This window comes from Oncorhynchus clarkii, chromosome 23 (assembly GCF_045791955.1).
Source record: "Oncorhynchus clarkii lewisi isolate Uvic-CL-2024 chromosome 23, UVic_Ocla_1.0, whole genome shotgun sequence".
NCBI classification, from domain to species: Eukaryota; Metazoa; Chordata; class Actinopteri; order Salmoniformes; family Salmonidae; genus Oncorhynchus; species Oncorhynchus clarkii.
Genome location: NC_092169.1, coordinates 60,096,376 through 60,120,896, shown reverse-complemented (window position 1 = coordinate 60,120,896; position 24,521 = coordinate 60,096,376). Strand labels below are relative to the sequence as shown.

At 42.1% G+C, this 24,521-nt stretch overlaps 3 protein-coding genes across 5 annotated transcripts in view; all 3 read left to right on the top strand.

The window, feature by feature from the left end:
- The first annotated feature begins 8,287 nt into the window (after window positions 1-8,287).
- Window positions 8,288-9,804, top strand: LOC139381786 (H6 family homeobox 3b). The gene is made up of 2 exons (XM_071125544.1): window positions 8,288-8,603; window positions 9,200-9,804. Exons 1-2 carry the CDS (start codon window positions 8,288-8,290, stop codon window positions 9,802-9,804), a joined length of 921 nt encoding a protein of 306 aa, XP_070981645.1.
- Window positions 9,805-11,701: 1,897 nt separating this feature from the next.
- Window positions 11,702-12,885, top strand: LOC139381923 (homeobox protein HMX2-like). Its single transcript, XM_071125785.1, has 2 exons — window positions 11,702-11,981; window positions 12,350-12,885. The coding sequence occupies exons 1-2, from the start codon at window positions 11,702-11,704 to the stop codon at window positions 12,883-12,885; spliced, it is 816 nt and encodes a 271-aa protein (XP_070981886.1).
- A 9,156-nt stretch (window positions 12,886-22,041) lies between these two features.
- Window positions 22,042-24,521, top strand: part of LOC139381896 (BUB3 mitotic checkpoint protein) — a 6,455-nt gene continuing 3,975 nt past the window's right edge. For all 3 annotated transcript variants that reach the window (XR_011628595.1, XR_011628594.1, XM_071125750.1), the window contains exons 1-5: window positions 22,042-22,184; window positions 22,875-23,069; window positions 23,549-23,618; window positions 23,714-23,865; window positions 24,100-24,258. Coding sequence is in view for 1 of the 3 variants with exons in the window: in XM_071125750.1 (XP_070981851.1) it covers window positions 22,875-23,069; window positions 23,549-23,618; window positions 23,714-23,865; window positions 24,100-24,258 (576 nt within the window). In the remaining 2 variants the exon portion in view is untranslated. The remainder of the gene's footprint in view (window positions 22,185-22,874; window positions 23,070-23,548; window positions 23,619-23,713; window positions 23,866-24,099; window positions 24,259-24,521) is intronic.

Below are 24,521 nucleotides of genomic sequence, written 5' to 3'. Positions count from 1 at the left end.
TAAACCTACTGGGTATATAGTATATATAAACCTACTGTATATATATAAACCTACTGTGTATATATAAACCTACTGTGTATATATAAACCTACTGTGTATATATATAAACCTACTGGGTATATATAAACCTACTGGGTATATAAACCTACTGGGTATATAAACCTACTGGGTATATAAACCTACTGTGTGTATATATAAACCTACTGTGTGTATATAAACCTACTGGGTATATAAACCTACTGGGTATATATAAACCTACTGGGTATATATAAACCTACTGGGTATATATAAACCTACTGTGTATATATATATATATAAACCTACTGTGTATATATATAAACCTACTGTGTATATATAAACCTACTGGGTATATAAACCTACTGGGTATATATAAACCTACTGGGTATATATAAACCTACTGGGTATATAGTATATATAAACCTACTGTATATATAAACCTACTGTGTATATATAAACCTACTGTGTATTTATATAAACCTACTGGGTATATATAAACCTACTGGGTATATAAACCTACTGGGTATATAAACCTACTGGGTATATAAACCTACTGTGTGTATATATAAACCTACTGTGTGTATATAAACCTACTGGGTATATAAACCTACTGGGTATATATAAACCTACTGGGTATATATAAACCTACTGGGTATATATAAACCTACTGTGTATATATATATATAAACCTACTGTGTATATATATAAACCTACTGTGTATATATAAACCTACTGGGTATATATAAACCTACTGGGTATATATAAACCTACTGGGTATATATAAACCTACTGGGTATATATAAACCTACTGGGTATATAGTATATATAAACCTACTGTATATATATATAAACCTACTGTATATATAAACCTACTGTTTATATATAAACCTACTGTGTATATATAAACCTACTGTGTATATATATAAACCTACTGTGTATATATATAAACCTACTGTGTATATATAAACCTACTGTGTATATATATATATAAACCTACTGTGTATATATATAAATCTACTGTGTATATATATAAACCTACTGTGTATATATAAACCTACTGTGTATATATATAAACCTACTGTGTATATATATATAAACCTACTGTGTATATATATAAACCTACTGTATATATATAAACCTACTGTGTATATATAAACCTACTGTGTATATATATAAACCTACTGTATATACACTGCTCAAAAAAATCAAGGGAACACTTAAACAACACAATGTAACTCCAAGTCAATGATTGACAATAAATTCCATTTGCTGTTGTGCAAATGGAATAGACAATAGGTGGAAATTATAGGCAGTTAGCAAGACACCCCCAATAAAGGAGTGGTTCTGCAGGTGGTGACCACAGACCACTTCTCAGTTCCTAAGCTTCCTGGCTGATGTTTCTGTCACTTTTGAATGCTGGCGGTGCTTTCACTCTAGTGGTAGCATGAGACGGAGTCTACAACACACACAAGTGGCTCAGGTAGTGCAGCTCATCCAGGATGGCACATCAATGCGAGCTGTGGCAAGAAGGTTTGCTGTGTCTGCGTAGTGTCCAGAGCATGGAGGCGCTACCAGGAGACAGGCCAGTACATCAGGAGACGTGGAGGAGGCCGTAGGAGGGCAACAACCCAGCAGCAGGACTGCTACCTCCGCCTTTGTGCAAGGAGGAGCAGGAGAAGCACTGCCAGAGCCCTACAAAATGACCTCCAGCAGACCACAAATGTGCATGTGTCTGCTCAGACTCCATGAGGGTGGTATGAGGGCCCGACGTCCACAGGTGGGGGTTGTGCTTACAGCCCAACACCGTGCAGGACGTTTGGCATTTGCCAGAGAACACCAGGATTGGCAAATTCGCCACTGGTGCCCTGTGCTCTTCACAGATGAAAGCAAGTTCACACTGAGCACATGTGACAGACGTGACCGAGTCTGGAGACGCCGTGGAGAACGTTCTGCTGCCTGCAACATCCTCCAGCATGACCGGTTTGGCGGTGGGTCAGTCATGGTGTGGGGTGGGATTTCTTTGGGGGGCCGCACAGCCCTTCATGTGCTCGCCAGAGGTAGCCTGACTGCCATTAGGTACCGAGATGAGATCCTCACGCCCAATTTTTCAGTTTTTGATTTGTTAAAAAAGTTTGAAATATCCAATAAATGTCGTTCCACTTCATGATTGTGTCCCACTTGTTGTTGATTCTTCACAAAAAAATACAGTTTTATATCTTTATGTTTGAAGCCTGAAATGTGGCAAAAGGTCGCAAAGTTCAAGGGGGCCGAATACTTTCGCAAGGCACTGTATATAAACCTACTGTATATATATATATATAAACCTAATGTATGTATGTATGTATGTATGTATGTATATATATATATATAAACCTACTGTGTGTATATATATATGTCTCCTGACCCCTCCTGTCTCAGCCTCCAGTAGTTTGTGTCGGGGGGCTAGGGTCAGTTTGTTATATCTGGAGTACTTCTCCTGTCCTATTCGGTGTCCTGTGTGAATCTAAGTGTGCGTTCTCTAATTCTCTCCTTCTCTCTTTCTTTCTCTCTCTCGGAGGACCTGAGCCCTAGGACCATGCCCCAGGACTACCTGACATGATGACTCCTTGCTGTCCCCAGTCCACCTGACTGTGCTGCTGCTCCAGTTTCAACTATTCTGCCTTATTATTATTCGACCATGCTGGTCATCTATGAACATTTGAACATCTTGACCATGTTTTGTTATAATCTCCACCCGGCACAGCCAGAAGAGGACTGGCCACCCCACATAGCCTGGTTCCTCTCTAGGTTTCTTCCTAGGTTTTGGCCTTTCTAGGGAGTTTTTCCTAGCCACCGTGCTTCTACACCTGCATTGCTTGCTGTTTGGGGTTTTAGGCTGGGTTTCTGTACAGCACTTTGAGATATCAGCTGATGTACGAAGGGCTATATAAATTAAATTTGATTTGATCTATACAGTCTCTCTGAGGATCTTCTCCTAATGACTTCCTCCGGATGTCAGGAACATGATCCACTTCGTCTAATTGAGATGTGAAGATGCTGAATTAAAAAGCTTGAGTCTACAAACTGATTAGTAGAAGATGTTTTGTATTATTTTAGCAACGTGTACAAATCATCATTATTACCATTTATTTCAAAGGGTGTAAACAAATGTCCTTTTAAGATGCTTGACATCTTTAAAACCCTACAATTTGAGATGGGAGCATCTCCTGTATCACCAGAAGGTACTGTACAACGGCTCTTCAGAGAAGGGAGGGGGTCATTCCACTTCCTGGATAAATGTTGCTATAGTAACAGTCTGTCTTCACAACCCTCTTTACTATGGAGAGGTGGTGAGGAAGGACTGTATCATTTTAGTTCTGTCTGCCCTATATTTGCCTTGAGATCCCATCTTAACAAGACAGGGGATTAGAATGAGAGAGAAATTACCATATTATTATTTTAAATAAAATAAATTAGCATATTGTTCTTTTCATTCTCACCACCATTCGTTTCCTAGTTACTGTTGCCTGCCAGTCCTCTAATGAATGTAATTGCTGCCTTTTGATGAAAGTACTATTATCTGGATCACATTTTCCATGAACAAACAGCTCTTCCCATCCTCTTCTCCCACCCCCCCCCCCCTTCCTCTCTAACAGGACTATGAGATCTGTCATTACGCAGGGGGGGGGGGACGACGACACGTAGCTGTTCACAACAAGTGTCGTCCTTGAGACCGGGAGCCAACCTCTCAAGGTCAACGGACAGATGATGTATCCTGTGTAGGTTGTACAAAAATCCACTTCTGTTGATTTTAGGTCTACATTCACGTCTGTATATGTTTGTTTTTATATCACCCCTACGTGGACAAGACCAAGTTCAAATCCTTTTGATGTTTAAACTCGTTCAGATCCTCTTAATATTGTCACATTAAAAACCATCTCACCAAACTATTTGTTTGGGAACTTAACAAATATATATATATATATATATATATCTACTAAACATACCTTCAGATATCAGCAGGTCCCAGTACTTGTTAAGTTAATGAGAAGAATTTGTTTGGCCACCTGCACAAATGGAGGGGATGTATGGCTGACCTTTTGACCTCACAGATTAGCGCGTGACGGTCTCTTCCAGATGTGTTGTCACTGGTTAAAACAGACACTGGAGCCTTGATTGGCCCGATGGTAACACACTGGAGCAGTGATTGGCCCGATGGTAACACACTGGAGCAGTGATTGGCCCGATGGTAACACACTGGAGTAGTGATTGGCCCGATGGTAACACACTGGAGCAGTGATTGGCTGATTGGCCCAATGGTAACACACTGGAGCAGTGAGTGGCCCGATGGTAACACACTGGAGCAGTGATTGGCTGATTGGCCCGATGGTAACACACTGGAGCCGTGATTGGCCTGATGGTAACACACTGGAGCCGTGATTGGCCTGATGGTAACACACTGGAGCAGTGAGTGGCCCGATGGTAATACACTGGAGCAGTGATTGGCTGATTGGCCCGATGGTAACACACTGGAGCAGTGAGCGGCCCAATGGTAACACACTGGAGCAGTGATTGGCTGATTGGCCAGATGGTAACACACTGGAGCCGTGATTGGCCCGATGGTAACACACTGGAGCAGTGAGTGGCCCGATGGTAATACACTGGAGCAGTGATTGGCTGATTGGCCCGATGGTAACACACTGGAGCAGTGAGCGGCCCAATGGTAACACACTGGAGCAGTGATTGGCTGATTGGCCCGATGGTAACACACTGGAGCCGTGATTGGCCCGATGGTAACACACTGGAGCAGTGAGTGGCCCGATGGTAACACACTGGAGCAGTGATTGGCTGATTGGCCCGATGGTAACACACTGGAGCAGTGAGCGGCCCAATGGTAACACACTGGAGCAGTGATTGGCTGATTGGCCAGATGGTAACACACTGGCTTATTCTATCAGTTAAAGTTGCTTATGATTCACCAATCCTATAATAGATGTAATTTCAAATGCTTCCCACTGTGTTCCAACAGCATCATTGACTCCACCCCCTTTAACCCTTTCCTTTCTTGTACCTCACCTTGCAACCCCCTATCCTTCTCCCTGCTTGTATCAGCACTTGTAAACCAGTGTCCCCATGGAAACCCAATTTCTCCTTGCTTCCCTCTCCTTCCTGCTATATGATTGTGACTAACATGTCGGTCCTCTCACACGGACCAATAAACTATTGTGTAATATGAGGTTTTGAATTCAATTAGATTTTAACGTTTGAAAAAGATGGTTCACAGGGCAGTGTTGTCCCCCTAACACATGGTTCACAGGGCAGAGTGTTGTCCCCCTGACACATGGTTCATAGGGCAGAGTGTTGTCCCCCTGACACATGGTTCACAGGGCAGAGTGTTGTCCCCCTGACACATGGTTCATAGGGCAGAGTGTTGTCCCCCTGACACATGGTTCACAGGGCAGAGTGTTGTCCCCCTGACAAGGCAGAGTGTTGTCCCCCTGACAGGGCAGAGTGTTGTCCCCCTGACACATGGTTCACATGGCAGAGTGTTGTCCCCCTGACAGGGCAGAGTGTTGTCCCCCTGACAAGGCAGAGTGTTGTCCCCCTATCAAGGCAGAGTGTTGTCCCCCTATCAAGGCAGAGTGTTGTCCCCCTGACAAGGCAGAGTGTTGTCCCCCTGACAGGGCAGAGTGTTGTCCCCCTGACACATGGTTCACAGGGCAGAGTGTTGTCCCCCTGACACATGGTTCACAGGGCAGAGTGTTGTCCCCCTGACACATGGTTCACAGGGCAGAGTGTTGTCCCCCTGACACATGGTTCACAGGGCAGAGTGTTGTCCCCCTGCCACATGGTTCACAGGGCAGAGTGTTGTCCCCCTGACAGGGCAGAGTGTTGTCCCCCTGCCACATGGTTCATAGGGCAGAGTGTTGTCCCCCTGACAGGGCAGAGTGTTGTCCCCCTGACAGGGCAGAGTGTTGTCCCCCTGCCACATGGTTCATAGGGCAGAGTGTTGTCCCCCTGACAGGGCAGAGTGTTGTCCCCCTGACACATGGTTCACAGGACAGAGTGTTGTCCCCCTGCCACATGGTTCACAGGGCAGAGTGTTGTCCCCCTGCCACATGGTTCATAGGGCAGAGTGTTGTCCCCCTGACAGGGCAGAGTGTTGTCCCCCTGACAAGGCAGAGTGTTGTCCCCCTGACAGGGCAGAGTGTTGTCCCCCTGACAGGGCAGAGTGTTGTCCTCCCCCTGACAGGGCAGAGTGCAGTCCCCCTGACAGGGCAGAGTGCTGTCCCCCTGACAGGGCAGAGTGCTGTCCCCCTGACACATGGTTCACAGGGCAGAGTGTTGTCCCCCTATCAAGGCAGAGTGTTGTCCCCCTGACAAGGCAGAGTGTTGTCCCCCTGACAGGGCAGAGTGTTGTCCCCCTGACACATGGTTCACAGGGCAGAGTGTTGTCCCCCTGACACATGGTTCACAGGGCAGAGTGTTGTCCCCCTGCCACATGGTTCACAGGGCAGAGTGTTGTCCCCCTGACAGGGCAGAGTGTTGTCCCCCTGCCACATGGTTCATAGGGCAGAGTGTTGTCCCCCTGACAGGGCAGAGTGTTGTCCCCCTGACACATGGTTCACAGGACAGAGTGTTGTCCCCCTGCCACATGGTTCACAGGGCAGAGTGTTGTCCCCCTGACAGGGCAGAGTGTTGTCCCCCTGCCACATGGTTCATAGGGCAGAGTGTTGTCCCCCTGACAGGGCAGAGTGTTGTCCCTCTGACAAGGCAGAGTGTTGTCCCCCTGACAGGGCAGAGTGTTGTCCCCCTGACAGGGCAGAGTGTTGTCCCCCTGACAGTGCAGAGTGTTGTCCTCCCCCTGGCAGGGCAGAGTGCTGTCCCCCTGACAGGGCAGAGTGCTGTCCCCCTGACAGGGCAGAGTGCTGTCCCCCTGACACATGGTTCACAGGGCAGAGTGTTGGCTAATGATTGGGCTAATGATTGGGCTAATGATTGCCTACAGGACTTCCTCTCTGCAAATCAGATTATATTCTGAGTGAAACGTCTGTTGTCGGATGACGTAGTATACACAAGTATTTCAGTCTGTTTGTTCATACCAGACGTTTGGCTTCATTAAAGTGGGATAAAACTCACTAAACAAATCACTGGTTCATAAATGTATTTCCATATCTGATATAAATCATTTATATTTGACTTGAAAGATAAATAAAAAACGTTTTTTTTTGCTGGAATATAAAAATGTGCACCTCATTGTCATCATTCAGACAGCATGTGGCACCCGCAGGTGATAATGCAGGTAAAAGCACCCCATTTAGTGTTTAATTAACTGTCAGCATCTAGTAAAACAGCCCCCCTCACCCATCAACAATGACTTAACAGTTTCTCCCTATTCATGTTGTACATGCACTGCTAATGAGTAGACCTGTCATTACAACCAATTAGGAAATGTGTTTACTTATTAAATGCCTGTTTGACAGTAAGTAATTGTTAGTAACGTCTGAGTGCATTACCCATCTACTTCCATTTTGCTTTCTAATTGGACTTCATGGCCGAAAACACGCCCATCCCATTCAGCCTGGAGGGGGGGGTCACACAGTCTGGGTGGACTTGTCGGTCAGTGCAAAAATAGATCCTTGGGACGTTCCTACCCTAAACCCTATACTTATGCCCAACCCTAAACCCTATACTTAAGCCCAACCCTAACCATTTTAAATGTCAATGGGGGATGTCCCAAGGATCCCGCCTAGCAGGCCTACCCTACCTACTACCCTGCTCCTGTCCCCTCCCTCCCTTCCTCTGCACTTCTCTTCTTCCCCGTAGGCCTACCCTACCTATTCTTGTCCTCCTGTCCCCTCCCTTCCACTGCTCTCCAGTTTCATCTCAAATCCCATTTGCCATTGTAGCCTACATGCCCAATCGCCCAGGACTGCGCGCATTTAACCGTTTTATGTAATCGTTAGTAGAATGCGGTGCAAGTCTGACGCATTGATCATTGTGCCATTTATCATTGCTGCGATCATTCCAGGACAGACCTGCCTCAAGATTTATGCTACATTTTACATTTAAATTCGAGTCATTTAGCAGATGCTCTTATCCAGAGTGATTTACAGAAGTGAGTGCATACAATTTCGCACTTTAAAAAAATAAAAAATAATTATTTATTCTCAAAGCATTCAAAAAAATAGGCCTATGTTTTACTGAAACGCCACGTTTGGGTAACCGGAATAAAGCAACAATATCTTCAACTATTTCTCTTGACGTTTGTTTACTGTGAGTCATTCAAATGGACAATAAACATTCACAAGCGAAGGCAGAGACGGCACAGGAGACCCGTCCGCCCGCTAAAGACTCACCTTTCTCTATCAAGAACCTGCTCAACTTCGACAGTAAACCTTCCAAACCGAAGACGCTGCTTGCCACCACCAAAGGACTATTGGAAGGAGGTTTCTCTCTCTCCCGGATCGGTGATTTAACTTTTCCTAGTTTTGACATCCCAGCCCAGAGATTTGGATTACCGGCGCACTATTTGGAACGACCGTCGGCGTGGTGGTATCCCTACGCGCTTGGCACATCGGGACACCATCTCTACAGGACCGGAGGTAGATTACTACCATACATTCAATCGGTTCTGATTATACATTTAGCTCATTAGAATACCTCAAATAATGTTTTGGTTATAACGGATTAAATAAGACTACAACATATTTGTTTAATCAATTATGCTGCTATAATACTTGCTATTCGCAATACTCCTCAGTTGGAATAATAGTCAGACTAATTATTAGTAAATGTTTAAAAATATATATATATATTTAACCTTTACTTAACCAGGTAGGTTAGTTGAGAACAAGTTCTCATTTACAACTGCGACCTGGCCAAGATAAAGGAAAGCAGTTCGACACAAACAACAACACAGAGTTAGTTACACATGGATGTATAGGTGAACTATGTCTTAAGTAACCTTCAAATTGTCATGAATCTTCAGTCCAATATTGCAAAATGTCCCCAAACAATTAGGCCTACTGCCTCAATTTGACTCACCAGGCGATTCGGGTCCTTTTAAGAAAATGTACTTGGATGAGTATAATCAAATTGTTAACTATAGTGGTTTAAAAAAAAAAAGTAATTTATGTTTATTTTATGGTTGCATTAATGTTTTCCCTGATTGATAAACATTGTCGTTTATTTCGTTTAGGGTTTGAGAAGGCCATCGTGAGAGACACACCGTCAACAGGCGGGGACCGAGACACACCGGAGCTGCTGCGAAAATCACCCGACCAAGAGGACGACAAAAACATAAGTACTGATGATGTCGTTCTGGAGGAGAGCGATGGGGATGAACCAAAGAAGGAAGTAGAGTTGGTGGATGACTGGAGGAAAATTAAAGACGAGAACTCGGATAAAAAAACGTGTCGGAAAAAGAAAACGCGGACAGTCTTTTCAAGGAGTCAGGTATTTCGGTTGGAGTCAACGTTCGATATGAAACGGTACCTCAGTAGCTCGGAACGGGCAGGCCTGGCGGCATCCCTACACCTCACAGAGACCCAGGTGAAAATCTGGTTCCAGAACAGAAGGAACAAGTGGAAACGACAGTTGGCCGCGGAACTCGAAGCGGCCAATCTGAGCCACGCCGCGGCCCAGAGGATAGTCCGCGTTCCCATATTGTACCACGAGAACACCGGCTCAGAAACGGGCAGCGCTGGGAACGTGTCAGTCAGTCAGTCTCTACTAACATTCCCTCATCAAATGTACTATTCACATCCACTAGTCACATCCGTGCCGCTGCTGAGACCAGTTTGAGAGACTCGTTTATTGTGTTGATATTTCTGTATTGTAATTTATGTATTACAAACATTATTAGGCCTATTTGTATTTATTTTTAATCTATGATAATAGTTGGTGTTGGTTAAAAGGCTTTGTATATTGTACAGGTCTATTATGACAAATGTTGTATTTATTATAATTATTATTTGTATTCCCGTGTCCAAAACTGAAATATTTCCTCCTAATCAAATAATTTCATATTAAATTGTTGTGCGTCCAATGTAATCTGAACATTTGGTATTGATATTGCTTTGATTTAACTGATGAGTTTTTATATATGTTTTTAAACAGGGTGGAAACGTATAGGTCTGTGTCTCCATGTAGCCTACGACATTTTACAATGAATGAATTACATCGATGTTTTGTGTGAGATTAAAACAAATCCTAAGTAAAGTTAATATTTCATCATGTATAGCCGTTTATGTGTAATAGTTATATAGTTCTACTGTTCGCTTCACGTACACGGTATAATGGCTCACAGCTGAAAAATAACTACTACTTTGACCTATATCGTTTTATAGCGCAAGACAGAGAGGACAAATCATATGTTCTTTAAGTATGGAAAATCATAGGCTATACGTCTCACAATGTTATCGCAAACTTTTACTTGCTGTTAACGCGAAATGTAATTTTTTTCTTTTAATTCCGTGATAAGAGTTTCACATAAATGGCCAAAACATGGAGATTTTTTTTTTTTTTTTTTACATTGCTGAATAAATCGTGAAATACGTTCCCGACTACACCGAGTGTATTTAGAAACATACATGTTTTCATCTATACCTTTAATAAAACGTGGGACTTTGGATGTATGTTTCGTATCAAACACAGTCCTTGCATCAGATTATATAGCGCTCCTTTGGCGAAACATTTTATTCATTCATTTTAAGGGATTTGGAATTCATCAAGACAATTTGAAGGCTTTAACTTACAGACAACAAAAGCATAGCACGCATTTAATGAATAAAATAATATTATATAATAGATTTTTAGCTAATTATATTTTTATGTTGTCAGTGGATGACTCGTCCCAGAGATATCCTACTGGGCACATACGTCTATTCCTCGTTGGTTCAACGTAATTTCGTTGAAATGGCGTGGAAACAACGTTGATTCAGCCAGTGTGCTCAGTGGGATATGACTCTGGACCAAACAATAAATGATGTCAACATTACTGATATCAAAACACATATTTCAATCATTTCTTGAATTTGGCCCATAGGCTATATATAGATAGGACTAAAGATGAAGAGATGTCTTCACAAAATAAATTATATTTAATTTATTGTGGTATTTTCAAGAACAGAATGGTGAAATCGCCAAAGGCCAATTTTCAGACAGAAACTAGGCGCACATTGGCCTTTCCGAATCCGTCTGAGAGGATTAAGGCTTGGATTCACATCTCTGTAAGGAATAAGTACAACGAAATCAGCTCACTAATTTGTAACAAACAATAATTAATCTCCAATTAGTGGCTATAATACAGCACGGAATAGTGGAAATTCAAAATAGAGCTATATGTCTACAACATTTGATCTTGAAGGGCATTTTCATTTGTAATATTCAAATATTGACTGTGGAACTTTGGGTAAACGTCAGGTGTGCATAGCATTAATTTGGTGCAGACTGAGTTGGGTTGGGGAGCGCTTTGGTGCGTGTGTCTCTCTCCAGCACGGTTTAAAATGACCGGGTCTCTTCCCAGCTTGTGATTGGTCCATGAGAATCCTACCTACGCGCAAACAAAGTAACTGAACGTTGTATGGGAGTGATGGTACTCGGGGAATTCAGACATAACTTTGCAGAAGGAGAACAAACCCGCTTCTGAAAAAATATCCAACGGGTTCCACATTTATTGCCTGAATGTTAAAGGTTCTAAATGTTTATCAGAATGAAGAAATCTGAAGACAGTGGCAGTAAAGTATCATTTACCTCAGTTTCCAATTTTACTATTCAGTCAATTCTTGGAACTGTGTCCGAGGACGCGCACAAGGACAGTTGTAATTCTAGTTCCGACGCAGGGCTGCTGCAGAGACAACGCATGCGCTCCGTGTCTTCAGAAGGATTCAGCGGCGGGGAGGATTCTACAGACTTCTACCCTTTACCCGGAGGAAAGAAACCACGCAATGACCTCAACGATCTCACACTTTCTTGTCTAAGTAAGTGAAAATGCTTTATAAATTGTGTTTTCTTTTTTGGGGTAGCCTACTTGATTGTCATTCTGATAACAATGACACATTATATTAAACCTATAACCATTATTATTACCATTGCACGATGTAAGATATGATGATAAAGAATGACAGGCTACAGCAATTGTTTTGTCTTTGTTTAGTAGAAGTCTAATTCGAGATTTTTCGGCTACTGATGAAAAAAATATTATTTTAAACTTCTTGATCGAAGAAGAAAAAAGTGACTTGATTGATTTTTAAATGATGCTGTGTTTTTAACACAATAACAAGATAGCCACGTTTTTTTTTTTTTTAAATAAACATTTGGATTGATTACCGTGTTTGCATTATTTTAGGTGACCAAAACAGACTTATTCTGGGGCAAGAGATGGTGAAGAGACATCAACTTTTTCATGATTATAAAGAAGGTGACCAGAGATACTACAACCGAACATCACCTGCTATTTCAGAAGAAAAGGGTCATATTGACGACGACGTAACATCCAACTCGTCCAGAAAGAAGTCTCGGACCGTATTCTCGCGGAGTCAGGTTTACCAACTGGAATCGACGTTTGACCTGAAACGTTACCTTAGCAGTACAGAACGAGCTAGTCTCGCCTCCAGTCTCCAGTTGACAGAGATACAGGTGAAAACTTGGTTCCAGAATCGGAGGAACAAGTGGAAACGTCTGCTCTCTGCGGAGATAGAAGCGGCGAACATGGCTCACGCGTCAACCGCACAAACTCTGGTTGGGATGCCGTTCTTCTTCAAAGAGAATTTCCGGCTACGGATTCCTGTCCCTGGATCAATGACTTTCCCTACACCTCTATGTTATCCCGGGAGCAACATGCAAGCTTTACCTTTGTACAATTTTTATAATAAAATTGAATAGAATGATTGCCAGATAGCATTTTTGTAGTCTAATTTATTAAATTACAAACTATTTATATTGCCATTATTAGGCTGTGCCATAGGCCTATTTTATTACAACACACCGAATCATAAATAACCTTTCAAAACAATGTCTACATATCCTTCCGCTGCCTCCCAGTGTATTTTCTTCTCTCGATTCTTAGAAGAAGAAAAAAAGGTTCTGGATCGAAACAAAAAGGTTTATATTGTTTGCTTCACATACTGTATGGCACCCTCGCAGGGGTTCTTCTTCACTTAACCAACATTGGTTCTATATAGAGAACCCTTGGGTTCCATATAGTGTTCTATATGGGATTCCATACAGGGTTTTGTAACCAATTTCGGTTCTATATAGAACCTTAATCGGGGCCATATATGAAGCAAGCACATATATCCCTTTATGGTTCTATCCAGAACCTATTTTCCTCAAATAAGGTTATACCGGTAGGTCACGTCATTCAGTCCCGTCCTATCAGGAAACAATACAGTTTTTATGAGTTACACATTTCATAACAAAAGTCGCAAACGTGAGAAAATGTTACATTGAAAATGTGTGTGTGGGCCATTTCATGCTGGATGATTTACTTGACGCACGAAAAATGTCACGAGCGGGCAGACGCAAACATGAAATGCCGGTAAATTTGTATAAATGCCGACAGAAAATGTGTTAATTCATTCGACATGGTGGAATCTTTTTGTGTCGGTAAAATGAATTATGATGAGAAATAGCGGTGGAAATGCCTTTAATGCGCAAATATTGATATAATAAACATTGTATCGATGTGAACTTGGGAGTCACGCAATATGCAGTGTGGTCCTCCCATTTTGACTCAGGAAAGCATGCAGTTTATGAGGCTGCAGATTAAATACATTATGATGAACTTCACAGGATGGTGAATGTGCAAGGTGATTCGCTTGATGCTCCTTCACATTAAATATCCTCAGGCAAAAAGTCAGTTTGATGGAAACACTTATCTGATGAGAAAATGCGCATATAGTTCGTTTTAAATAAAACGTCACAATACGTTCGATTTGGCTGTTAGGGGGCCAAGGGGCCCCCCAGCTCCGCTAAAATCATTGACAACCACGTGCCATTTTCAAGGGATTGTGAAATACATGTTATATCTATTTGGTTTTAATATCATCACCTATTGAGGATAGTCAGAACTGCACACTTCCCGATTATTCCATACAAAACAATTGCGCACATTTAGCTCTATCATACAACAAGTAACTGCATGCTTTTCGCGATCAGTAAACATCAATGATCGTGTCATTTAAGATAGGTGAAGGCACATATCCATTTGACATGTAGCGAGCAAACAACATCATTCAACTTTCTTCATCAGAGATTAGGCTTTTGTAAAAAGCTTAACATCGACAAGTCCTCGTCCTGGTAAAGTTGTCGGACTCCTGTCATTACCAATATAGATGGAAAGCAAATCAAACAATATTAGGATATAGCCATCTAGTTTATTCCCTGAAAGTTCGCTTGTTAACTCCCGTTCTGCCAGTCATTCTATTAAAGGTCCCCAAAGCACACACATCCCTGGGTCGCTCCTCTATTCAGTTCGCTGCAGCTCGCAACTGGAACGAGCTGCAATACGCACTCAAACTGGACCGTTTTATCTCCATCTCTTCATTCAAAGACTCAATCATGAACACTCTTACTGACAGTTGTGGCTGCTTCACGTGATGTATTGTTGTGTCTACCTTCTTGCCCTTTTGTGCCACTACCATGTTGTGTTGCTACCATGCTGTTGTCATGTGTTGCTGCCATGCTCTGTTGTCATGTGTTGCTGCCATGCTATATTGTTGTCTTAGGTCTCTCTTTAAGTAGTGTTGTCTCTCTTGTCATGATGTGTGTTTTGTCCTATATTTTTATTTAATTTATTTTTAATCCCAGCCCCGTCCTGCCGGAGGCCTTTTGTCTTTTGGTAGGTCTTCATTGTAAATAAGAATTTGTTCTTAACTGACTTTCCTAGTTAAATAAATATTAAATAAAATAAAACAAATTGACATGATCTGTTATTAGCTAGCTAGCCAATTTGATGTGATCCATCAATCAATCAATACAGCCTGTCTGTCAGCAGAAATCCTAATGAAACACTAAACAATATTGAATTGGGGATCATGTTAGCTGACTTCGCTAGGTTGGCCTACATTGGGGATCATGTTAGCTGACTTCGCTAGGTTGGCCTACATTGGGGGTCATGTTAGCTGACTTCGCTAGGTTGGCCTACATTGGGGATCATGTTAGCTGACTTCGCTAGGTTGGTCTACATTGGGGGTCATGTTAGCTGACTTCGCTAGGTTGGCCTACATTGGGGGTCATGTTAGCTGACTTCGCTAGGTTGGCCTACATTGGGGATCATGTTAGCTGACTTCGCTAGGTAGGCCTACATTGGGGATCATGTTAGCTGACTTCGCTAGGTTGGCCTACATTGGGGATCATGTTAGCTGACTTCGCTAGGTAGGCCTACATTGGGGATCATGTTAGCTGACTTTGCTAGGTTGGTCTACATTGGGGATCATGTTAGCTGACTTCGCTAGGTTGGCCTACATTGGGGATCATGTTAGCTGACTTCGCTAGTTTGGCCTACATTGGGGATCATGTTAGCTGACTTCGCTAGGTTGGCCTACATTGGGGATCATGTTAGCTGACTTCGCTAGGTTGGCCTACATTGGGGATCATCATTGGTTGGAGAAAAAAATGACACAGGGTTAACTTACGTTATATGTTTAACCAACTGTACTGATATGTTTAGCCAACTGTTTCTACCGGTATCTTGCAAAGTAAACATAATCAGTTAATACGGCTCGTTTTCACTAGCAAGCAGGACATTACCGTGTTCTGGTTAGACGGTACATTACCGTGTTCTGGTTAGACGGTACATTACCGTGTTCTGGTTAGACGGTACATTACCGTGTTCTGGTTAGACGGTACATTACCGTGTTCTGGTTAGGCGGTACATTACCGTGTTCTGGTTAGACGGTACATTACCGTGTTCTGGTTAGACGGTACATTACCGTGTTCTGGTTAGACGGTACATTACCGTGTTCTGGTTAGACGGTACATTACCGTGTTCTGGTTAGGCGGTACATTACCGTGTTCTGGTTAGACGGTACATTACCGTGTTCTGGTTAGACGGTACATTACCGTGTTCTGGTTAGACGGTACATTACCGTGTTCTGGTTAGACGGTACATTACCGTGTTCTGGTTAGATGGTACATTACCGTGTTCTGGTTAGGCGGTACATTACCGTGTTCTGGTTAGACTGTACATTACCGTGTTCTGGTTAGACGGTACATTACCGTGTCTGGTTAGGCCGCAGAGAGAGGCTCGCTTGTTGGTGTGCTGGCAGCATATAGCAGCACAGTTTGATAGTGGGTCAAAAATCCAGCACAGCAAGTTTGTATGAAGGTCTAGATATTAAATGTGTAAATAGTAATACGCTCTAAACCGCTCTGGTGACAAAACAAACTTTGCTGCCCTGTTTCCAATCGTCCACATGGCTGGGAGAACCTATTCAAGTAGGTAAATATATTTTGAAAATGTACAAACAAAACAATGTAGTATTAGCTAACTAGCTACAGTGCAGGCTTACTCAAACGAGCTGCTAACATGGCTAGCTAACTATCTAGGCAACTTTACATACTGTATAGATAGCTAGCTAAGTGAATTAAATATCACCAGCTACCTAACTTCATATTCGCTAGCTATCTTGATGCATTTGTCACTGTAAACAAAAAATCTCTAAATGCATTTGTAGGTAGCTAGCTAACAGCTATAGAGGAGGATGACAGGATAGCAGCCCCAAATGTCAAAGTGAGAGAGTAGGCTATTCTGGATAGGGCAGGTACTTTTGTCTAGTTCCTGTCCCTTGGAAGTGAGGACGGAGATAATAGTAACATAATATTAAAGTGCGGTCTAATTTGAGTATAATGAAGTCTGCATCTTGTGAGGTTTTCTGTACTCAGATAACAGAGAGCGGTGAAAGCCTGTCTGCAGATGAAGAGGTCTCAGTGAAGAGCAGTGGCTCTCAGTCCTGGTCCTGGGGACTCAAAGAGGGGCACATTGTTGTTTTTGCCAGCTGATTCAAATCATCAACTCATCATCTTCAGGTGTTATTTATGTATTCATTTGTGATGCTATCCTTGATATGATCCTGCTGTTGTCACAAGCACATGTGTGTGTACATGCATCTATCCAATGTTATCATGATTTGTTATCAGCGATATTATACTTTAGTAATCCGAAATGACCTGGTGATGTTAAAGTCTAATAATTACAATATCTTCCAAATTCCTACAGATTCCTTGTAACTGGAGAGTCCTTCAAAACGATTTCCTATAGTTACCGAGTGGGGCACTGCAAGGTTGGGAGACCAGGGCCTTCTGGGACTGCCTCCTGGGGGAATTCAGGTGTGTGAAGGCTACCTGCGTCCTGCGTAACTTCATGAGGATGGACACGAGGACCAGGAGGGGATCTGCAGCTCACCGCTCTGTCCCAGAGGAGGAGTCTGCTGCTCTGCAGGATGTTTCAAGGATGGGGTCCAACAACGCAGCAAGAGAGGCAATCCATGTGTGGGAGATTTTCAATCTCCTACTTCTTCGAAGAGGGTGCTGTTCCCTGGCAACACAATAGACTACACTATGCACAACCAAAGGCTCTTTACAGAGCCATTCACATTACAATAAGAGTATTCTTCCATTTACTTAACTATGTCAAATGCAGTTATTCAATTCCCAGTTTCTCGCCCTTTGATTTCTACTTCTCAGGTAAGGTTGTGATGTCTGTAAAACAGAACAGGCTATTTTAAGTCACCCATATTGAAACTATGTAGAACAATTAGACCCCCTATGTATCAATCTGATTGATGGATTGTGTTGAGCAGTGAGCAGGCTCAGGTGTATAACTGTGGCTCCTTCCACCTTCAAAGAACATACAAGAGGGCCAACCATTGAGAATAGGAAGACACTTCATTATTTCTAGAACTACACTATATTGTTTGTCCTTGTGTGTCTGTACATGTTTTGAAGTACTCTGCAGCCCCTTCGTGTGGTGTGGACACCAGGTGAGGCCCCACACAGATTCCTGTTGAACACCGTCACTTTAACTACCTTATTTTCTCAATCTCTCTCCTTCACTTCATCCTTCTTTTCCTTAAATCATCTAGGTTATATCAGCTGTGTCGGTGAACCCCTCGCGCATCTGAACTGGCTGACAGAGAGGGCACAGCATGATCAGAGGTGAGAGGTCACTTGGTCAGGACAACAGGGAAGTATTATGAAAGAGATGCTTTTACATTGAAATACAGATAGAGATGTAGTCGTCCCAGAGTTAATGATCCCAGGTCAGTTTATATTATACAGGAAGTATTATTAAAGAGATGTAGTAGTCCCAGAGTTAATGATCCCAGGTCAGTTTATATTATACAGGAAGTATTATTAAAGAGATGTAGTAGTCCCAGAGTTAATGATCCCAGGTCAGTTTATATTATACAGGAAGTATTATTAAAGAGATGTAGTAGTCCCAGAGTTAATGATCCCAGGTCAGTTTATATTAAACAGGAAGTATTATTAAAGAGATGCAGTAGTCCCAGAGTTAATGATCCCAGGTCAGTTTATATTATACAGGAAGTATTATTAAAGAGATGTAGTAGTCCCAGAGTTAATGATCCCAGGTCAGTTTATATTATACAGGAAGTATTATTAAAGAGATGTAGTAGTCCCAGAGTTAATGATCCCAGGTCAGTTTATATTATACAGGAAGTATTATTAAAGAGATGTAGTAGTCCCAGAGTTAATGATCCCAGGTCAGTTTATATTAAACAGGAAGTATTATTAAAGAGATGCAGTAGTCCCAGAGTTAATGATCCCAGGTCAGTTTATATTATACAGGAAGTATTATTAAAGAGATGTAGTAGTCCCAGAGTTAATGATCCCAGGTCCGTTTATATTATACAGGAAGTCTTATTAAAGAGATGCTTTACATTGAAATACAGATAGAGATTCAGTAGTCCCAGAGTTAATGATCCCAGGTCAGTTTATATTATACAGGAAGTATTATTAAAGAGATGTAGTAGTCCCAGAGTTAATGATCCCAGGTCAGTTTATATTATACAGGAAGTATTATTAAAGAGATGTAGTAGTCCCAGAGTTAATGATCCCAGGTCAGTTTATATTATACAGGAAGTATTATTAAAGAGATGTAGTAGTCCCAGAGTTAATGATCCCAGGTCAGTTTATATTATACAGGAAGTATTATTAAAGAGATGCAGTAGTCCCAGAGTTAATGATCCCAGGTCAGTTTATATTATACAGGAAGTATTACTAAAGAGATGTAGTAGTCCCAGAGTTAATGATCCCAGGTCAGTTTATATTATACAGGAAGTATTACTAAAGAGATGTAGTAGTCCCAGAGTTAATGATCCCAGGTCAGTTTTGCATTTCACCTTCTTATTATGATGACTTGAGTGCTAAAATAAAACATATAAAAAACACAAGGCTGAAACATGCTAATTCCATCTGTCTCTCGTCTGCAGGTATGATTTGATGTGAGAGAGGATGCCAACCCCCAGTCCCGTCATCGCCACCTCTCCCGCTCTTAAGATAACCTTCGGGCCGACGAGAGACACTATTATGTCACTGTGATGAACTGAGAGAATATTAGGGTAGCACCGTGATTCATTAATCATGTGCTGCCTTCCCTGCTCCTATGTTCTTACCTCTTTCCCTTCCTGTCTTTTACACCTCTCTCGACACCTCCTCTTTCTTCCTCTGTTTTTATAACGCACAACAGATGTGCATTGAAGTAAAGATTGAACTTATAATATAATATTCCAATTATAATATTTATAATGCATGTATTTATAACACTTGGAAAATGATATTCTTTCAATAAAGCGTTTCACATTCTCTACTGGTTGAAATTAAGTCTCGTTTGATGAAATAGTCCACCTGTCCTGTGTTTATCAGATCAATGCAGATGAAGGGAATTAGATAAGGAGATGAACTGGTTTTAGAGTATTTACATGATGCATTAAGAAGTGTAGTGTACTGTTTTAAAAATATATATTTCTGTATATATGAATTACAAATCAGCCTTTAACTAGTTAATTAGTAGTAATTTCTAGTCCATTAGTTACAATGTGTAACCACTGATGTCCCAGGACCAGGAGAGGTAAACACTGTTGAAGTGTATAATTGTAATACATACATGTAGACACAGCGTCATTCAAAGACTGGAGTTTGATACTCCTGGTATTGGATATGACTGAAAAACCATCTCAAAGACTTTCATACCTGAACTGCACATTTATTTACCAAGGCAGAGTACATGATCAGTGAATATATTAAATGTACAGGCCACAATGTGGGGATCTCATGCATGGTAATAACTACAGTACATGATCAGTGAATATATTAAATGTACAGGCTACAATGTGTGGATCTCATGCATGGTAATAACTACAGTACATGATCAGTGAATATATTAAATGTACAGGCCACAACGTGGGGATCTCATGCACGGTAATAACGACATGTATATACGACTTGCATCCTTGGCACAAAGTTATTATATTCTACTCAATCTATAGGCTTCATTAATGTCATTCAGACTGTTTTGAAGATGATACAACTGGCTATGATAGCTGAGGTTCATAGCTAGGTTCTGAACTAATATGTATACCAAACGTTTTAAGGTCAATATGTGGCCGATGTGAAATGGCTAGCTAGTTAGCGGTGGTGAGCGCTAATAGTGTTTCAGTTGGTGACGTAACTCGCTCTGAGATTTTGTGGCGCGATGGGTAAAGATGCTTTGTGACTGTGGTTGATGTGTGCAGAGGGTCCCTGGTTCGAGCCCAGGTTGAGGAGAAGGACGGAAGCTATACTGTTACACAGATCGGCTACACATCCAGGTATTGTTATCCACAATAAGCAAGAAAATAGTTAGCTAGCTACGTTATTTCATCTATCTGCATTGCATGGCAAAAGTAAGCAAGGCAAGCTTACAAAATTGTACACTCAATTTGCAGTAAATTCTTCAGCTAGCTAGATTCTTTACATCCACTGTTTCACAAGACGACAGCCTGGTTTGCTGGTTGTTTCAGGTGTCCCTAAAACATGAAACTACCAGAATTATAATGTCATACTCTTGTCACAACACCCATAAAGCTAGCTAGATAATGTTTGCTAGTCAGCTAGCTTGCTAAATCACGATTTTTGTAAATTAACTTTATGATTTTAAAAAAATATACGTAATCGTTTATCTCTACATTAACTAACATATTCCTCTCAACTGGACATTTTTTGCATGATTCTTTATGACATTATAATCACATTTACTTCCATCCTAGTATTTTTGTCAGCCATCTTTGCTGAAGAAAGTCTCCAGCCTTGGGCATTGCTTCAAATTTGTCATGGGAGCCACTCGATATGATTGGTCATTGCCCAGCGGTCGCGCTGGTGATTTGCATACATTTGGGTAAAGTTTATATTTTTCACCGCCTCCCACGCCGTGTTCGCACCGCCCGAAGGTCCCCGCCCCCTTCCATTGAAAATGAATGGGAAGCGTTGTTTCACCGCGCCGCGTCTTGTGCTAGTGTACACGGGGCATGAAGTACCATGGCAAATGCGCCATTCTGCTGCTTGACAGACAGAGCCCACAAAACATGGGAAATTAACCAAAACCACTCACACTTGTCATATTTGTTCAGTTTCATTTTATATCTCTCAAATATTAAATTAATGGCGCCCAATATTGAGATATATCGTGAGGCTACCCTACATATCTGAAATTACATGATTATTAATGTTTACTGTTCGTGAAAAGCAAGCAGTTACTTGCTGTATAACTTTAAAGATTAGAACAACATTTGCGCAATGGAATAATTTGACATTTTGTAGGTCTGACTATGTTCTTCAAGAGGTGATGATATTACAACCAAATAGTTAAAATGTATTTAACAATTCTTCTAAAAACGACAACAGAGTTGTCAAACTAGTTTTTAAGATCCTGTCATTTGAAGTATGTCCCATATCACATGACCCATGTACTCGACAACGGAAGAGAACTTTCAAAGAATCACGAGCCAGGCGGGAAAGTTGGTTATTCGTTCTGACCAATCAATTCACTCGTGTAGCAACGCCGCTGCGGAGTGTCTTCAGCGGAGAGGGACGAGGAAGCGAACACATTAGTCTATAAGATAAACGAGTTATTTTTTTCTTCCAATTTTATACCCAAGGAGATACTTTAGCGTAAACCAAGAACGGTGAGTTAAAAAAAATCTAATTGATTGACAAAATAATCTAGCTAACGCATTATCAATCTATAGCTAACTTGCAAACGGCTAGTCGGTGAGAGCTTTCACCATCCACGCTTGCTAGTTAGCTAGTAGCTAACGTTAGCCAATGTTACCCGATAGAAAACAGCTCATTAGTTAATGTTAGCCAATGTTACCCGATAGAAAACAGCTGATTAGCTAACGTTAGCCAATGTTACCCGATAGAAAACAGCTGATTAGCTAACGTTAGCCAATGTGCAAGTAGTTGAGACCAAGTTGGCTAGCTTCTGCGGATCAACTAGCTAGCCAGTTAAGTATACTAGCTAGTTAATTACATTAGCTAGCCTACCTACCCTCCCAACTAGCTTGCTAACTTGCTATATTTTCAGCACACCCAATTCATGTTCTGGAATTTCCAGGACTGTAACGTCCTCGTGTATCAAACTTTACAGGTCATGTTGCGTTACATGTTGGCATGTTTGTTTATTTCGCCTACACAATTATGGCAGCTTAGCTAGCAAGCTAAGCATCATACCTGGTCATGTTATGGTTTTCAAGAGATCCATCCCGGCTTTCTCCATCTACTTCAGGGGTGAACTACTCTACAGGAAAGCTCCTTACCCTCCTACAGAATCCCAGTATGGCCTAATAGCTTTGGTATCTGTTCTCTCCCTGCAGATGACTGGTTCGAACGAGTACAAACTGAACCAGGGACCAGAGGACAGTATCTCTGCTGTGAAGTTCAGCCCCAGTACAGGCCAGTTCCTTCTAGTGTCCTCTTGGGACTGTACTGTCCGGCTCTACGATGTGGCAGGAAACTCCATGAGGATCAAGTATTCTCACCTGGCACCTGTGCTGGATTGTGCTTTCTATGTAAACAAGTTTTTAATTTGTCATAAGCGTTTCCATAGTAATCAGTTACTCCATTTTAAATGCAGAGTTGGCTACTTTGCCACACAGACACATGTATAACTGATGTGAAATGGCTAGCTTAGTTAGCGGTGGTGCGCGCTACTAGCATTTCGATCGGTGACGTCACTCGCTCTGAGACCTTGAAGTAGTTGTTCCCCTTTGCTCTGCAAAGGGCCGCGGCTTTTGTGGAACGATGGGTAACGATGCTTCGTGGGTGACTGTTGTTGATGTGTGCAGAGGGGCCCTGGTTCGAGCCCGGGTATGGGGCGAGGGGACGGTCTAAAGTTATACTGTTACACACACACACACCAAGAAGAAGAAACATGACAATATTGTTAAAAGTACATTTCTACAAACAAAGTTACAATGTAGTCAAAATGGTGTCTCCCTCCCCCCCCGGTCAAGGAACACGTTTGAGTCAGATATCTCTTCTCTTGTAGGACCCTACACATGCCTGGAGCGGAGGCTTGGACACGCAGTTGAAAACCCACGACTTGAATACAGATCAAGGTGTGCCTGTCAATATATCACCACTGAATTGTGTGTTTCCTGTTATTAAATGAAGTGTTTTTTTTACGGTCCATATTTATCTCCCTTGTGTGTAGATACAATAGTTGGGACACACGACGCCCCCATTCGCTGTGTGGAATACTGTCCAGAGGTCAACGTCATGGTAACAGGTAGCTGGGATAGGTCAGTCAGGCTGTGGGACCCCAGGACCCCCTGCAACGCTGGCACCTTCACACAACCTGAAAAGGTGGAGCTATCAAAACTCTGTATGAAACAGTCCTGGGATTTTATATGTCTGTTCATAAAGACCAAAGCAGACATTGACCTCAATTTCAATTCTGATTTTAAAGTTTAAAAAATGAATAGTCTGTTTTTTGTTGAGAATGGACATACTTACAGGCGTACGGACATTGAGAGAGAAATTGATTGTGATACACACATTTTAAGATTGTTCTCATGTCTTTTGTCTCTTTTAACGAAGGTGTACACCCTCTCTGTGGCTGGTGACCGGCTGATAGTGGGGACAGCAGGGAGGAGGGTGTTGGTCTGGGACCTGAGGAATATGGGCTACGTCCAGCAGAGGAGAGAGTCCAGTCTGAAATACCAGACACGAGCCATCAGGGCCTTTCCTAACAAACAGGTAAACCTCTAGTCTAGCTCAGTACCAGACACGAGCCATCAGGACCTTCCCTAACAAACAGGTAAACCTCTAGACTAGCTCAGTACCAGACACGAGCCATCAGGGCTCAGGTAAACCTCTAGTCTAGCTCGGTACCAGACACGAGCCATCAGGGCTCAGGTAAACCTCTAGTCTAGCTCGGTACCAGACACAAGCCATCGGGGCTCAGGTAAACCTCTAGACTAGCTCAGTACCAGACACGAGCCATCAGGGCTCAGGTAAAC

Coding starts and splice junctions, on each gene's coding strand:
- LOC139381786 (XM_071125544.1), top strand. CDS start 8,288: ATGGACAATAAACATTCACAAGCGAAGGCAGAGACGGCACAGGAGACC. Junction 8,604..9,199: donor CCATCTCTACAGGACCGGAG/GTAGATTACTAC, acceptor TATTTCGTTTAG/GGTTTGAGAAGGCCATCGTG.
- LOC139381923 (XM_071125785.1), top strand. CDS start 11,702: ATGTTTATCAGAATGAAGAAATCTGAAGACAGTGGCAGTAAAGTATCA. Junction 11,982..12,349: donor TCTCACACTTTCTTGTCTAA/GTAAGTGAAAAT, acceptor GCATTATTTTAG/GTGACCAAAACAGACTTATT.